Genomic DNA, 17,942 nt, shown 5'->3' on the forward strand with positions numbered 1-17,942 from the left:
CTTTCCAACTCCGTTGTTACATCTCCATGGCCAGTAGCCCCATTAACACACGCCCAGTCTCGGGTCCCAGAAGAGACGTTCCTTTTTCCTTTTGCCGGGGTGTTCGAGGATTTGCATTTCGGCTCCTCAACAAGGAGCACGGTTTTAACGTGCCCATACACCCCGGTCGAAAGCCCTAGCTTCCCAGCACCAGCGCTAGCAGCAGCACCACCACCCATACCAATACCACCACCACCAATACATTACCCAGCACTCACCCGTGGCAAAGCCTGCAGCTAGCCAGGTTAGGCTTTGCGTTTCTCAGATAGTCTTTCACTTGGTTCATTTGGACAGCTCCACCATTTCCTCTCGGCCCCATCGCAGGCTTTGGTACCGGTGTCTCAGAAATGAAGCATGCCTGCTGCTTGTGTGTTGTATCTCGACTTCAAAAGAGTACCGATCGGCGGATGCCAGAATCCCAGGATACACCATTGTGCCACCACAGACGCACGTGCAACCGCCACCTCCTGTACAGCTTTCCTCCCCCCCTACTACAACTGTTGAGCCCGGTGCTTGCACCCTTTTGCCCAAATCTTGCTACTTACACCTGCCCTCACCTTGCATTTCGCAGGACTCCAACTACCTTGACCACCTCACCCGTTCACTTACCGTTGAGTTCCTGGTCTTCAGCTATCATCACAGAGTGCTGGGCTACGTCAAGATGTCCTTTCTGTGGCGTGCGTACGGCGGTATAGAGCTGTCGTTCACTTTCACGGGCTTGCCAGCGCTGACATACCTAGGGAGGTCGGACGCCACTTCCTCCTCAACGTCGTCGTCATCATCAACATCAACATCATTATCATCATCATCATCATCATCATCGTCATCATCATCATCATCATCATCATCATCATCATCATCATCATCATCATCATCATCATCATCATCATCATCATCATCATCATCATCATCATCATCATCATCATCATCATCATCATCATCATCATCATCATCATCATCATCATCATCATCATCATCATCATCATCATCATCATCATCATCATCATCATCATCATCATCATCATCATCATCATCATCGAACATCATAGTGGCGGAGGTATTGGGACCAGTGGCTGGACATGACTTGGCGGCATTGTGGGTGCTGACGATGGTGTTTGTGGTGGTTGTGGCGATGCAAACCGCAAGGGCGGCAGCAGCATGGCGCAGCAGTGATCTCAACTCGCAACAGGTGTGTCACCATGGCGGGGTGGGTGCAACATGAACCTCCTTGGTGGGCTCAGACGACTTCGAATCTATATAGCGGCGACCTGACGAAAGTATCTCATACCGGTGTGGGGCGGACTGGAGCTTTAGTCGGGTGGGGCTTACACCGAATCCTCGAGACAACGTAACGTAACGTAGGGAGGGGAAGTACATGGGCAGACGGTGTGCCGCTTAGGAGTAGAGTTTTGCAGGATGGGAGTGAACGCCGCCAGGTGGACCCATCCCAACACACGCCCACTGAAAAACGCCTTCAGTTTAAAACAAGCCATCCCAAAGGCAACGCACACCAAAGGCAGCGCACACCAGCTCTCAAATGATGTAAAGTTTTTGGCCCACGAAACACAGACAAGTCCGGGCCTAAAAGTCCTGAACACAAAACGAGCAAAAAGCATATGATGGCTTTAAGGTACTACCAGGCCACATCAAAGGAAACATTTTTGTGCCAAATCGTTTGGATCAGCAAACCCCTAGGAGCCCACAATCAGCTAGCCAAAACCCAGCTCATTTAAGCGCCCGCCGCTCCAATTCTCATGTGAACAGAAATGGCACCGCTTCGGCAACCTCATCGTGGATCTGATGGTCTGTGTGATGCTGGTGACGGCGTGCGCTGTATATACGGCATTTATGGTACAGAAGGCTGCCGTATTCTCAGCGCGTCAGCACTACCGGGTGTACGACGACATAGAGGGCGCCCGGGCACGCTGGCTACTGCCGCTCAAGACAAATCCGGATGTGCTACAGCCCAGGCAGAGCGCAGAGCTCAAGGTACGTGTAGTAGCTGTCGCAGACAGTACGGCACAAACCAGTTATACATACATACGCTAGAGCATGTTCCCAGCATCTCGAGAGGTTTTTTCAGCGGCAAAGCTACTACAGTGTGGAAGCGGGTGCTAATACGTTGTGCTGGAGCAAAGGGGTACACGCTACAGGGTACGGATGCCTGACTTCTCGACCGTTGGCTCTCAATGGTAACAGCCTCTGTCAACCGATTTCCCTTCATTTCGTTATGCTGGCCCACACGTCTTTGCCTTTTGCTTCCTTCCCACCCGCATCACACGCTGTCCTGCACTGCGCTATGACCTCTTGTTGCTTCAGGTGTCCCTGGACTCGCTGGGGCTGTCACTGCCCTCGAGTTCCAGCACCCCGGGCAGGTACCTGCTGCCAGATGACCCCGCAGGGACTGCAGACTGGGAGGCACTGGCGGAGGTCCTTGTGAACGCGGACGGACTATCCCGCATGTGGACAATTTACGGCATGATCCAGGCAATGACGTTGGTGCTGCTATTCGGCAGGTGTGTGCGTTGTCCGGGTGCATGAGAAGCAGAAAAGGTTGGCGACTGCGTGTGTCTCAAGAGGAAAGGTTTACCTTGCCAAGTAAGGGTGAATAAGGGAGCTGCAGCGCCACACAGGAAGGAGGCACAGTTAGATGGCGCTGACATACCCATAGGCAGGCTGGCAGAGGTTAAGGCCTGACTTCTGCTCCCAGTCGACCCAGTCGACCCGGGTTCAAATTCGCCTGCCGGCTCCTCGGGTGTTTGAGGAGTGATGAAATGGGAGGTGGCCCCCCATCTTATGGACGGTGTAGGACGTGATAATATCAACTTGCGAGCTGACCAGGAACTAAGTTGATGCGCCGTTGATCCGCTAGATTTGGTTGGATGCTGGTGGTGAGTTGCCGAACCCAACGAATACATTCTGAAGTCGGATGGGGTGACGGATTAGGGTGCCCCTCTAGCAGGGGAGAGCAGGGACTGCCCCGGGAAAGGGGGCCGCTGGCGAAGTTAACCACCCTGTAACAACATACATACCCATCCGCCGGGTTGTCGGGCTTGGATTTGATTTGGTTTTTTTATTTTTTCCGTGTCCGCGTGTGGTGAAGTGTCTGGTAATTTTCCGTCATTTTTTAACATCCCAACCTTGTCTCCTACTTCCTTCTCCTACATACTTGACCAGGCTTCTGTCCACACTGGCTTTTCAAGGTCGCGTCGGCATCATGGTACGAACGCTATTCAACGCTGTACCTGCCGTACTACACTTGGTGATCATACTGCTGCTCATTGCCGTCATGTTTTCGGTCATGGAAGTGTGTCAGCTTGGTATCCACGTCGAGGAAATGAGCAACCTGGATGGCGCCCTGAGCGACACTCTTGGGCTCCTGGTGGGCCGGTCCATCCTGCGTAACCTTGATACCATCGTGCCCCGGAATATGGAGTTCACAACGGTGCAGGTTGGTGCAGGGTTTTGGTGTAATGTTGGGTCATGGGATGTGTTGTTGATTCTTTGGGGCTTGTGTGGCGGACGTGGTGGGATAGTACCCAATTGGGTTGCAAGGCCGGCAGCTTCTCGGAATCTGTGGATCCGTACACATGCATGCCCGCCATATCCATATACACGCCGGCCTATCTTTTACCCCGAACCCGTCCTGCTAGGCAGGCCCCGGGCTACAGCATGTGCGTAGGGTCACGGGCTTTGGGGATATCATCAGGTGCTTATATGTGTTTAATAACCTGTTCATATTCAAAGGAATGCCGCCGTTTCATGCTGGCTGGCGGGCCACCGTGTGACTGGTTTCAGCGTGGCTGGCTTGTGGGTAATCTTTACGGTGTCTGTTTCTTGTGTCGGCCAGCCCGTTCCTTGTCCTCCTATTCCCCCATGCGTTCCTTCTCGGCTCATTCCGTTTTTCTTCGTCTTGGCTTTCGCCTTTGCCCTGCATCATATCGGCAGCATGTTCCTCAGTTTGTTAATGTGGCTGCAAGTGTTAAAAATTTATGAAAACATTGACTGCTGTAGCGTGTTGCGCGGGAGTACTGTGGCTTGCGTTGCATGTGTTAGTTGGACTTGCGCGAGAATGAGGATTCCAAACTTATGCTCACAATGCGCCCTGCCTTGCCCAACTGCCCTCTTTTCCTGTCCACCCAACGACTCTGGCCATGCTCCCCTTCGGATGGCTGAACCTGGCGGCTTGGCGTCTATGGTAAACGGTACGGCAATCCGCTTTAGTACTTGGGCATTGCTTTGGTAATCATGTCTCAAGTGTTGCTTGTGTCCCTTGTGCTTGTCAACTTTTTCTATACCCTACTGGCCTTCACCTTCGGAAAACTCAGAAACCATTGGAAGTTTTTGTATGGTACAACAATTTGGGAGGACATCTGCCTTGTCGTACTGCCAGACACGGCCTCTGCCATGCACCGCTGGTCGCGCAAGCTGTTGCGCGGACATACTTATCGTGACGGCCAACCACCATTAACTAATCGGCAGCTTCATCGCGTAGTACGAGACGGAGCCCTGGCTGGCGTCGATGTACGGCCGCAGAACTGGAAACCTATTCGCGTCGTACTCTTTCCGTCGCCAACGGGCGGTAAAGCTTACCTGGACCTTGAGGGGGTACGACAGATGCTGGAGACTGCTGCACGACGGGCGACTGCAGACGATCCCACAGCTGTCACGAGTAGCCGTATTGCAGCCGCCATTGCTGAAGCCACTGAAAGTGGAGCCGCCACGACTGGGGCTGAGTCGCCAGATCCCGGCAGCGATAGCGCCGCTGCCGCCGGCATCATTACCAGCCGCGACGGCGGGGAAGGGGACGCTGCCAGGAACGGGCAGAAAAGTGAAGGGGAAGGTACCGGTCCCAGTTTTGGTAGCACCGCTGGTGTCAGCAACGCCAACTCCGATTGCAATGGCTCCCCTGGCCGCGGCTGCTGGGGCGTGTTGAAGACTGACAAGTATGGCTGCTGGCCTAACCGCGGTAGTTGCGGCAGTGGCACTGGAAATGGAGGATGTTGGAGTGCCGGAAGCAGTGGTGATGCAGAGGAGGCTGCGTGTTGGGAGGACCGACAAGGGGGAGATCAACCGAATAGGTCCGGGGTCCAGACCCGTGGCCAAGGCAAGAGCGGGAGTGAAAGCCAGAACCTGAGCCACACGCACCTCCATGGCCAAAGGCGACATGGCATGTGGCATACTGCCCAAGGTGTTGCCTCTGCCCTTCCCTCCTCCAGCACATCCGCTTCCAGGTCCTCCCGCAGGCAGCTTGAGCTGAACCAACTGCTCATATCTTTTAGCTCACATCGTCTCAACCGGTCACAGGTGCGAAAGCTGTCCCTTCTGGAAAAGAGCTCCTAGGAGCTAATAGCATGTTGTTGTTGTTGTTACAGAGTGGGCGGCGTCTGGGCCACTTGATCACATTATCTTAATAGAACGTGACGTGTTGAGTTAACCAGGCCGGGGCGACTGCAAGGCCTTAGATAAGTGCACGAGGAATCGGCTGCACGGGTCAGTACAAAACGCCTGATATTGTCCTTAATGGCAAAGGATTTTGGTTTGCTGGTCGCCCGTGTCCCCTTCACTGTCTTTGACAGACCCCTGGATGACCACGACCTAGGAATAACTTGACCCTCAACATACCGTGCAGGTCTCGAATAACGATTGGATGCTGGGGGACGAGCAACTGAACAATTTGTGTGGATTGATAGCGCAACGTATCTTGGATTACCAAGGACATCGGCGCTTCGAGTACCTGGGACACTCGAGGTTTGGACGGGAAGGGGGACGAGAGTTCGCCTGTTCCAAGTACCGGCCTGTACCCATCGGGAAACCCGTCGTCATGACGCCGGTGGTGAGATTCAATCCCACGCTGGATACCGATGCCAACACCAGTGGCCCTGTCACCAGTGTCAGCAGCAATGTGGCGAGCGGGGGAACCAGGTCACGCATTGTGCAGCGCCGTGTGCTTTGGAGTAGTGGACCCTCAGCTCCGGTTGGCCAGTTGGTGGGCCAGCGGTACAGTCTTACCGCGGTGAGTCGTCTGGTAAGCTACCAGACAGGCTTGGGGCAACGATCCGGTTTGAGCCAAGTGGATCGAGGCCAGCGGCTCAGTCAGTCGGCAGGGAAACGACAATCACATTGGCCCCAGGGACAGTTCAGGCAGCTCAGCAACTTGACAGGTCAGCAGAGTGGCTGTGCGAGTCAAACAGGAACCAGCCAAATCCACCGCATGAGCACTGGTGCAGAGCAGTGTCTGCACAATGCTTGTGATTCCACCAGCGACAAGCTGCTGGGTCTTAGCAGCGGTTGCGGCAGCAGCGGCAGGGTCCTTATCCGGCAAGGAGGTGGCGGCGATGGTTCAGAAGCGGACTTCAGTGAGGCCCACTCCACCATCACTAATGACGTGGCTGCAAGCATTGTTATCAGCAACGGCAGTGGCATAGGTACAGGAGCTGGTGGTACCGCTACTACAACGATGATGGAAGAGGATGATGTGTCTGAATTCGCCATTTATGCAGCATTGTGGGAGTCGATACGCGCCATGGAGTACTGGCAGGCTGGTGTGGTTCGCTGGCAAAGCCATGTGTGGCTACAGCAGCAGCAGATGCAACAGGTGCATGATAAAGTTCTTTCAATGCTTACCTGCAGTACCGCTGATGGTGCCGGCAAGCTGCCGCGTATGGTGCTGTTACTGGGAGCCCCATCATCGTCATGTGGGTCATCATCGCTGAGGGCATCTACCTGCCCTGGTTCTGAGGTGTTGATACGAGACACGAATCCTAGCGCCAGCAAACGTAGCGGTGGCACCAACGATGCTCGGAGCAGAACATTCCAGCAGGTTCCGCTCGGCTTACCACAACTTACCAACGAAATGCCCCCTCCTCTTGCTACACCTGGTGATGCTGCACCCGACAACGATCGCGGCGTGACCATGGTGGAAACTGACCCATGGGTTGGTGCTGGGCCAGTCATGCCTGAGCAACGATTGTCCATGCCACAACCGTTGAGTACACATGAGGTGAATACCAGCAGCAAACTGTCAAAACGGCGCATCACTTCAAGCAACAATGGTAATGACGCCTCCACTACTGATTTTGCCACAGAGCCTATCGCAGAACCTGGGGTCAGCAAATTAAGTAGTGCAGAGGTCCTGCCAGCAGGCGGCATTACAGAGACTCTGCCAGCAGGCAGCATCACTACGGCAGGCACTTCTGCTGTAACCGAGGCCCCGCCAGCAGGTGGCATCGCTGAGGCCCCGCCAGCAGGTGGCGTCGCTGAGGCTCCGCCAGCAGGTGACGTCGCTGAGGCCCCGCCAGCAGGTGGCGTCGCTGAGGCCCCGCCAGCAGGTGGCGTCGCTGAGGCCCCACCAGCAGGCAGCGTTACCATGGCCTCACCAGTAGGCAAAGTAGGCGATGCCCGGCCAGGAGGCACGGCTACCATGGCCATGCCAGCAGGCAGTGCCACTGCAGACCCATCAGTTGGCAGTATTGCTGCAGCCACACCGGCAGGCAGTGTAACTGCAGCCCTGCTGGATAGCAGTGTAACCGAGGCCCCAGCAGCAGGCAGTGGTGTCACCGAGGCCCTGCCAGCAGGCAGTGGGGCTGTCACCACAACAGCGATAGTGCCACCATACACGCAGATGCTTTCTCAGCGGGTTGGGATGGCTGGGATGCAGCCACTGGTGACAGGCAACAAACCACTGGTGCGACCACCACTGATGGCCCCATTAATTGGGTACACACCACCGCAGGAGGTAAGACCAGTAAACTCCACCTGGCCACAGCAAGGGCAGCAACAGCCACAGGAGGACGACCAGCAGTCGCAACATGGAACTGAAGGTCTGCCATCAACACCAAGCCGCCAAAGCTCTGGCACTTGGATGCTATTGCCGCCACCAACACAGGCAGGGTTGCTTGGAGTTCGACTGCCACCACTGCATCCTCACCTATCATTGCCACTTTTACAGCCGCAACCAAGCTTAATGGCGCGACCCAGTTTCACATCCAGGCTGCCACAGCGATCCCGCATGGGTGAATGGTCTATGGCAGCACCACCACCATCTCGTACTGTTAGTTGGGGCCACCAGCCGCTCTCAACATCATCTGTACAGCCCAACACAACCTCGCAACTATCTTTACAGCAGCAACAGTCGCTGCATGCACCACGGGGGAAGAGATGGGCCCTACCACGGCCGGGGCAGCCAGCTGGAGGTGATTGGGCGCGGCCGACGTCACCCTCAGCGGCACCCTCAGCGGCACCGATGCAGATGTCGGGATTTGCTAAGCATGGCAGCTTACTTAACCGGTCAGAGCCAACACAGCAACAGGCATCTGATCGGCCGGACACACTGGCGCCACTATTAGGGTCTACATTGTCGCTGAAGAGCAGCCGAACATTAGCACTTGAACTGCTGCTGCCGCCATGGATTTCGAACACAGTAATGCCGCCGCCCATATACCAGGACAGCTGGCAGCAATTACATGCACTATCACCATCGAATAGCTTCAAGGGAGATTGGTTGGTGCTACCGCCGCCCCCTTCGGAATCACACCTGCGCGATGCTGCGGTGCTGGAGGCGACGGGGGCAGCAGCAGCTGCTGCAGCCGAGGTGGCGGCAGCTGCTGCGGCATCACCATTATCAAAGAAGTACCCGTCCAGGGCAGATTCCATGCGAATCGTTGCCAAGGCATTCGCCGATGTTGCCAAGGCCTATGCCGATGCCGGCACTGCCGACGACTCAGCTCACACCACCCACATCACCAATGGTGCCAACATCGGAACACTTGGCACGGCCTCTACATTACTCTACCCTGATCCCCAGCCGCCGTCCTTGGTCCTTCCCAACGAGTACCCTGTACCGGGATTGTAGCCGACAATGCTGGTGAATGAGAAAAGCATGAAGTGATAGCGTGATATATGTTAACTGTGATTTTGATTCCATCAAATGAGAGGGGCTCTGTGGCCCCAGTCGGCCGACCGCGGTCAATTCATGGCCATGCAGATGAACCCATCGGCCTAGGTCTCATCATATCATCATCATCAGTGATCCTTTCACTTGGAAGTATGACATTTTGGGTCGCAGCATATTTGTGGAATTGATATCCTGTTGCTAAGATATTAACTTTTATTGTGTGGGGTGAGAATGGTGCATTACACTGATGTGTATTGTGTTTCTGAAGATGTCCATCTGGGAAAACGGGGGTCATTTTACCCGTAAATTTGGGTCAATCCACCCGTAATTTGACAGACGTGTTACGGGTCCCGTAATTTGAGCACAAGGATACGGGTGAACATTTACGGGCGACTACCCCGGAATTACGGGTGGATATTACGCGGTGCTGCAGGTGAATTACGGGCGCATGTAACCAATTACGCGCACAATTACGGGTGAAGACCCAGTGATTACGGGTGGATATTACGCGGCACCGTGGGTGAATTGAATACTATGAAGGTTATGCGATATTCGCTCACTGAGTTGCCACAACCGTGTACCACTCGACTGTGATCGGTGGGGGTTGAACCGACAACTTCAAAATCGTAAATTCTCACGAGGTCTTGATGCCAGATGTAGCAGCTGGCCGCTGAAAAGGCCTCTCAAGATGCCGGTAGTCGCGCTCTGCGCGTATTTATAGCGATGTACTGTGTACCGGCTGCTACACGGCCGGATATTACGTGGCACTGCGTGTCAATTACGGGCGCATGTAACCAATTACCCGTACAATTACAGGTGAAGACCCTGTTATCACGGGTTACACGGGCAGATATTACTCTGCGATGTGACGCTTACTGCGTGGTAAATTAACGATTGGTGAATACTGCAGCAAGCCTCAAGATGGACGCGAACCCCTTGTCAAAGTAGCCGAAGTCTCAGTATGCTTGTGGACCAAGGCGCTTTGGACTCACAACGCCAACCAGCCAGCCCGACAGCCTGATGCATTCATCCCAACCATCGTCCTCGAAAACAGCGTTCGTGTCACCCCCCATACAGCAAGTGCTCGCCAAGAAGTCTCACCACCACTTGCAGAGTTCGTGCCTACTGCTTACTCCTACGGATGAAACCCCCGATGCATGACATGTACCGGCACCTGTCGGGATTGGTCTGTCCCATCCTGCCTGGGGCCGACCTGGTGCGTGCACCCCCAAGCGCTCATCACTGCTGCCATGTTACTGCTCGCTTCCACCACTGCCGCTGCTGCCACTGCCACAGTTGCTGCTGCTAGCTTCGCTATATTTGCCTGTGTCCTCCGAGCTGGACTCCTCCCCAGCGCCAGCGGCTAGGACCTCTTCCTCACCAGCATCCGACCCACCCTCCGAGCTACCCTCCTCTGTCCGCCCCCTCCACCCTCCCTTGCCTGCGCCGCCCTTCCCCGCACCTCTGGCGGTCCCCTTGCTTGCACCCCTGCCCTACGGGGGGAGCGTCAAGGAAAGCCAGCTCTATTTCCTCCTGTCCTATGAGGGAAAGGAGCAGGAGTTGCGCAGACGGCTCCCCACCTTGTCTGCGGACGAGGTCGAGAAGAGCATGGTCGTTTTCAACCCTTTCAACGGGCGGTGGGGTCTTGCTGGATTCAGAGATGTGTTTATCGCACCCAAGCCGTACGGTGAGTGGCCCACCGGCACGCTCATTGAGGGGCTTCTGTGGGTAGAGGCTGCTTCGCTAATATTCGGCCCTGTGTACCCCAAGGTGTTTTCCCGCCCTGGGTACAAGGAGCTACTGGCGGCTGACCTCACTGGGCCCCCCGTCTTGTAGAGGGCCATACGCACGGGGTGGGGGGCCTATCTGGGGATATAAGTTGAGATGCGCCTGATCATGCCCCCCTGAGTACAGGCGGGGTCCCCATTGCCCTCGAGTGACTGGCCCATTTGTCACGGCCCCCGTATTCTGTACCCTACTGCTTGTAGAGCGGTTATATGGCTGCCTCTTCAAGGGTTGCGATGGTGGTTGCCCTCCTCCGGGGAGACGTTCCTGGCCTGGACGGTCTCCTCGCGACAGGGGTCAGTGCCAAATGGCGGAAGGGAATGCTGGCCCTTGCTTGGGTCAGTGCAAAGAAGCGGACCCATGGAAGCTGACAGCATACCTGGTGCAGATGTATGCATGCACTATATACAGCTCGGCCGTTGCATTGACCAACCGATGCTAGATGGGTGTTTCAGTACTAAGACTGGGGTAGAGGCTGACAGGTGAAGGCACTGCGAAAAGTGGAACGGGGTCGTTCATTTGGGCTTGCGTCCTCTGCATGTGGATCGTGACACCTAAAATGGTGCATGCGCATAACACGTCTTCGTCGCAATTAAGCCCGTGAAATTTTACGGGTGCTGTGCATTACGGCTTGGGGGATTACGGGTCAAGACCTTGTGATTACGGGTAATGTAACCTGTGGATGACTTCCAGCACGGGCAACCAACAAAATGTCACCTATGTTCTTCCTTATAAAAGGAATGCTTTGGCAACTTAAAAATAAACATGTTTACAAATTTTCTTGGCCGGTAATTACATGTGAAGACCACGTGATTACGGGTAAACATGAATTTACGGGTGAAAACCTTTCCCAGAGTGTGTGCAGCAGGTACGGCTGTGGGCTGCTGGTCTGGTGCCATCACTTTCACCTGTACATATGTATGCATGCACAGCATACATTGGTCTCTGGTCTAGCTACATGTGTCAGTGCATGTTCTTGGTGCTTAACTTTGGGACTTAAGTTGTGCATCACCATAAACCATAAATGCATTCATGAATTTTCCTGAGGACCGGTGGTACTGCTCAGCTGTCGGAGCTAAAGGACCGGCCAGTTGTTCTTCAAGCAGTCATGGACGTGCTAAAGGAACAATAAGGCATGCCATGCAGAATCGCCAAAAGGGTAGGTGTTTGTCATTGGTGCAAAATCTTACATCACTGCATGCTCCTGCTTGGTTGTAAATTTTGCCGTTCACATACCCCTCTTTGTTTGCCTTGTTCGTTTTTTGGTACAGGCCAGAAGCACCAACAAATGGGCCTGCCGCCAGTCCCTCCACACCAAATGGCCTACAATGCGGATGAACTTCTGAAGGAGGTGAAGGACGCCTTTGGCCACAATAAGACGACTGCTACAAAGACTGGCAAGGCTCGACAGGATACCACTGCTGGTGACAGGCTTTGTGTTCTTCAAGATGCTGGACCCCAAACTGGGTCTGGCATCAATGCCAAGTGATCATGAATGCTGGTGAGAAGTTTACCTGCCTGTGATACCCAGGATACTAAAGAATTCATCTCACTCATAATGAAGGTGTTGATAAACACCGGGGGCTTGCCTTTGTGTTTATCAACACCTTCATTATGATAAGTATATATATAAATATAATATATATACATATATATTCATTATGATAAGTATATACCGTACTGCCACGATTCTTTTGTGATACGTGTTTTGGGGAAGGCCCAAAATTAACGCTGAAATTATTTTGATGATATGCAATTTTGGGGACGGTCACGAGAAAAATCTACAGTTGTGATACACTTTTGGTGACGGCTCCAGGGCGTCCCGCGGGCGTGCTCACGCTTCGCGCGCTTACGCTTCAGCGTCTACTACCGCCAAGCTGCTATCAAAGTCAACTTAGGGGTAAAAGACGAAGATAACTACAAGCCAACAGCGTCTTCTGGAGGGCTTTTCCTGTTGGTCGATACCGTTAACACGGTGTACGACACATTTGTGACAGCCAGTTTGGTGATGCCCATACAATTTTGCCTAAGACCTTTTTCCACTGCTATGCATTTGGGGACGCCATACCAATTGCGTGTCACCAAAGAATCGTATCAGTACGGTTATATATATATATATATATATTATATATATAGTATATATATATATACTATATATATACTATATATATACGTATATATATACATGGCAGGCGGCTGGCAGAAGTTAAGGCCTGACTTCTGCTCCCAGTCGACCCAGTCGACCCGGGTTCAAATCCGCCTGCCAGCTCCTCGGGTGTTTGAGGAGTGATGAAATGGGAGGTGGCCCCCCATCATATGGACGGTGTAGGACGTGATAATATCAACTTGCGAGCTGACCAGGAACTAAGTTGATGCGCCGTTGATCCGCTAGATTTGGTTGGATGCTGGTGGTGAGTTGCCGAACCCAACAAATACACTCTGAAGTCGGATGGGGTGACGGATTAGGGTGCCCCTCTAGCAGGGGAGAGCAGGGACTGCCCCGGGAAAGGGGGCCGCTGGCGAAGTTAACCACCCTGTAACAACATACATACGTATATATATAGTATAGTATAGTATAGTATATATATAGTATATATAGTATATATATACTATATATATACGTAGTATATATAGTATATATAGTATATATATAGTATATATATACGTTATATAAAACCCTAACGTATATATAGTATATATATATATACGTTAGGGTTTTATATAACGTATATATATAGCTATATATATAGCGACTATATAGTCGCTTGCAGTCCCATACAGGTTACTTCCTGTGCTTTGGTGAAGTAGTGTCCTTTCATTACAGATACATTGTCCTGCTGTACCCTGCATCACCTCAACTACTGCTGCACAACGTGTTGCAGGTGGGCAGCTGGAGGTCAACACCGTTCAGGAGGGTGATGCCATAACTGATCAAGGACTGGTGGCAGAAGGGGATGAAGGGGCAGGTGGTGTGAAACCGTCACAGGATTAATCCTATATTGGATGGACAACACGCTGGCCCAGTTGCCAGAATGTAGCCGCCGGTGCCAGCATTCAGTACCTGTATACCGGTGTAGATATGTATCTCCACCCAAAAACAATTTATGCAAGTGTCAGTTGGAGTTGCCAGAGGACGAGGATGACTATGAGAGTGAAGATAGCAGCCCAGAATGCACCACTCATGAGGAGGAGGAGGAGGAGGAGGAGGATGGGGTGGAGATGGAAGCGGGGAAGGAGAGTGAATCTTATGGGTCCGAGGAGGAATTGGAGGGGAAGGGGTGGGGAGTGAAGCGCAGGCATCCATCACCACGTGTAAAGCACCCTAGTGGTAACAGGCCTTTGGTGGGGCAGTCCGGTAAGGGGCCATCAAAGAAGGTAAAGCCGTATACCCCTGTGGCTGCATTACAACAAATTGATACTGGCCAGTATCACCATGGTGTGTATGGCCTGTGTGTGGCAGGAGCAGCAGAGGCAGCTGCAGCTGTGAAAAAGAATGGAGCAGCAGGGGCCAAGAATCCAAATCACAGTGCGAGGCCGTCGCTAGTGTACCTCATCAACTGCTGCTGGTGGTGGTGTGTGACTGATGGTGTGTGAAGCTTCACACTGAAGTACTTAAGTACTTCAGACTTTCAGAATGATTGATCATTCTGAATATCAGCCTAATTAGGCTGATATTCATGGGTACGTACATTTGTGCTGGTGTCCTAGGACCTGCAGCTGCTGGTTTGCATTTTTTGACTACTATATTTGGTGTTCCGTGACATGCTGCAGCTAATGCTGGGGGGTGAAAATTTTGTCCTATGCATGGGATAATGTGACAGATATATCTTACACATTATCCCATGCATAGGACACTATCATGTGACGGTGTCCTATATATATAGACAGAGGTAGCTGCACGGATGAGCAGGCCTGGTTACACATGTGATGGTGATGTGCACAAGCTTGTCCTTAAGGTCACTGTCATGGGATGATGTGCACAACGGTGTGCATGTGCAGGGTGGCAGTTGACATGTCATTGAACATTGATGAATCACAGGCCTAGGGAGACTGAATAGTTGTAGTAGTGATGCTGCAGTTGGGAGATGAACACCTAGACTGCTGTTTAGCCTGAGTGGCAGGCAGTGTTGATTCCTAGATAGTTAACATGACTGGGTGGCAGGGGTGATAGATGTGCACATATGGCCTAGAAGGGTTAGATTGCTGTAACTACATGTTTACCTTGAGATTAAGGCAGCCACTCTGATCACCAGCTTGACTGACCATTAACCCAAGTGGCCGGTAACCCAACAGACAGGTAACCCAACTGACCATTAACCCAACTGACAGGTTAATGTGTCTTTAACGATTCGGTTCGGTTAATGAACCCGGTAGTGTTCAAAATGGTCGGTAACCGAAGTGTTTATGCCATAGGGCATAGGGAAAGGCATGTTCAATGGTACTAGGGTTTGGCACTACTGGTAACGCGCGACCATTGCCCACGGGAGATCTCGGGATCGATGGAGTTGGGCCGCTGTCGACCCGGCAGATTCCGTTGGATGCTGGTGGTGGGTGCGGAACCTGAGCGATCCACTGAGAAGTTGACTAATGTGACTGGATGAGGATACCCCGAAATACCGGGGAAGGCAGGGTTTCGCAGGGTAGCTGCCACGGGCGAAAATATACCTCCCTGTTTCACACATCATATTGGATTTTTTTCTCATACAGTGTGGGGGTGCAGTTGTGCACCGACATACAATTCTCGCTTAACCAAAATGACGGAGGTTCATCATGAAGACAGCAGCACAGCTCGCTGTAAATAATAGTCAATACTCTTACTCAGCATGCGGCACAATCACCGAATCACCGGATGAGTTCGCACGGTGGCAGGAGCATACATCTACGGGAGGGCGTCCGTGAAATGCTTTTCGTCTATATATAGATTGTGTTAAGATATGCTAACGCGCGGCAAAGTGTCGCTAGAAGGAGCGGACGTCGCCTTTGATTCGGCACAATCCACTGGATGCATGCTGGTGGTGGGTGCTGAACCCGAAAAGTCACTGACTTTGCAAAAGTCGGCATGGGTGAGAAGGATGAGGGGATAACCCCTACGTAGGGGGCATACTTCACACTAGGAGCCGTCTCTATCTATCTGTTATACTAGGACACATACGGTCCAGTGTTTTTTTTTTGGTAATATATTACTTTTTTGGGAATAAATGGGGGTCTGAGCCTGGAAGAAATGGAATAATTGGTCAGTTGGCCGTACTGGTTCATTACTTCGGCCATAAGTCGCCCCAAATGCCTTCTGCACATATAAAGCTGACCATTTGGAGCTTATACACTATTTATATATAAAATATTTGATGATATCACCATGAGACGGCCCGCTGTTGCATTCAACTTAGGTCAACGGGGCATTCGTTCATTCTTGACCAAAGCAAACGGCTCAGAAACTCCGCAGACACTGCTCACAGAGACACTGGCGCAAATGCAGTTAGGTGCACAGAACGATGGTGGTACGGCATGTTTGTTTCCAGACGTCAGGTGTTGTTTACAGCACACCGTACAGCCTTTGAGGGGGGGGTCAGGGGGGGGGTCTGGGGGGGGCGCAGCCCCCCCCAGCGACTACACAAAAAGGAATTGTAACCGCAAGAAACACCCAGTTTATTACTCTAGGGTATTAGGCCCCAAACGAAAAAAAAACACTGATACGGTCTATAAACGACGAAAAATTTTACAGATGGGGATAGGATGGGCCCATCCGGGGTGGTTTGGGGGATCCAGGCCTTCATGGCCTTCGCTCTTCAATGCCCCACTCCTAGTGAGGGGAATCAGAATGAAACCGGTCGGAATTCAAGGTGCCCCACCAAGCCTGTAGCGTATTTGATATTGACAGAACACGGTGGCCAACCGTAAGAAACAAAATAAACTTCATTCTCATCAGGTGGCGAGTCCGCAGCGCTGCGAATGGGTTGATGGGTGTGTCGGCTGCCGTTTTTCATTTCGCCATCCAGGACCACCTCACCCCATTCCCTCCAGCAGTTGACTGCAGCAGGGTGGGCGCATGGCAGGATTGAAAGCTCCTCAGACACGGAACGGAGTGGTCCTCCAGTGGTGACGTTGGATGCCCACATGCATATTGTGATGCCCGCCAGAAACCCCCTTAGCATGGTAACCTCGCACACACCGGGGTAATGGCGCATCAACTGCCTAACGTCATTCTCACCGTTCGAGTAGTGCTACACCGCTTAGACTGCCGCGGGCCTTCAAGGACTGTCCGTCTTGAGAAACAAGAAAGGCAAAAGCACATGAAAACGCAGGGAGTGTGGCAGTGCGCATGGCGAACAACAAAACAAGATGGTCACAAACGTTCCGCGGCCTGACAACACGTCGCTCAACGATGGTCTGGACAACTTGCGTTCCCAGTTAACTCCGATTAGCTAACTGCGCCAAGCATGGATTAACTGCCTGTCGCCATGCTCCGAATGAAAGCATGAAGCTCGGAGGTTAAATTATTGGGGAACAAAAGGGTCGGCTGGCCTGCCCCGCGACAAATGGATCAAGAAACATAACCACGACTGGCGAACGAACAACCCCAAAACCTTGATAGTGTTGTGTGTTACACCTCGGTTGTATTACCCAGAGCGGTCTAATGAGCTCATATGATCCAGAGGTAGGCCCAAGAGCCTAGATCTCCACTCGTACCACCACTAGGCCATGGGGACCCCCGGCAGAAGCGGGTCGAACCTCCCAGACCCGGCGCAAGTAGCGACGTGTGGCTGAGAAGGTAAGTTTACTCCATCGCCAGTTCCATTAGCAGCGGTGGGCGATCCACTACGGAACCACCAGGGTGACCGCGGTAGCGCGGTCCTCGCGAATTTTGTGTTGTGTGTGAAAACAATAAAGCAGATGCTTTCGCGCGGTTCGCCAAGTGCATATGCCGGGCTAACCACACGGCCGCATGTTTACGCTACAGGGCTGTGGAAGGGAGGACGCATTCCCTGGGCTTTGCGTACTACGTGCGCCGCGGTAAAAGAAAGGCGTCCGGATTGAAGGATGGATTCGCAAAAGCATTGAACTCTGACCGGGCAGGCAGGTGTGGTGGTGGCTAAGTGGCTACTGAAAGCTTTTCTTTGCTGTATGGTGAGTGCAGTGCGGGCTGCTGAACTTTTGATAGCCGAATAATTTGCCACGAAAAATAAGAATAATGACCAAGGAAGTCATCAAGCAATTGCTGTGC

At 52.6% G+C, this 17,942-nt stretch overlaps 2 protein-coding genes across 2 annotated transcripts in view; both read left to right on the top strand.

Moving 5' to 3' along the window:
* Positions 1–8,893, top strand: part of VOLCADRAFT_97458 (uncharacterized protein) — a gene marked incomplete at both ends in the record, with an annotated part of 11,026 nt that extends 2,133 nt beyond the window's left edge. The window contains 9 exons of the mRNA XM_002956414.1: positions 364–490; positions 611–1,228; positions 1,804–2,028; positions 2,359–2,555; positions 3,217–3,490; positions 4,468–5,346; positions 5,672–7,726; positions 7,775–7,777; positions 8,165–8,893. Coding sequence (XP_002956460.1) covers positions 364–490; positions 611–1,228; positions 1,804–2,028; positions 2,359–2,555; positions 3,217–3,490; positions 4,468–5,346; positions 5,672–7,726; positions 7,775–7,777; positions 8,165–8,893 — 5,107 coding nt within the window. The remainder of the gene's footprint in view (positions 1–363; positions 491–610; positions 1,229–1,803; positions 2,029–2,358; positions 2,556–3,216; positions 3,491–4,467; positions 5,347–5,671; positions 7,727–7,774; positions 7,778–8,164) is intronic.
* An 828-nt stretch (positions 8,894–9,721) lies between these two features.
* VOLCADRAFT_107239 (uncharacterized protein) lies at positions 9,722–11,162 on the top strand (the record flags this gene model as incomplete). Its single annotated transcript, XM_002956415.1, has 3 exons — positions 9,722–10,151; positions 10,232–10,622; positions 10,924–11,162. Exons 1-3 carry the CDS (start codon positions 10,077–10,079, stop codon positions 11,160–11,162), a joined length of 705 nt encoding a protein of 234 aa, XP_002956461.1. The 5' UTR covers positions 9,722–10,076.
* Between the last annotated feature and the right edge of the window lie 6,780 nt (positions 11,163–17,942).

Source organism: Volvox carteri (genome assembly GCF_000143455.1).
Source record: "Volvox carteri f. nagariensis unplaced genomic scaffold VOLCAscaffold_61, whole genome shotgun sequence".
Lineage (NCBI taxonomy): Eukaryota > Viridiplantae > Chlorophyta > Chlorophyceae > Chlamydomonadales > Volvocaceae > Volvox > Volvox carteri.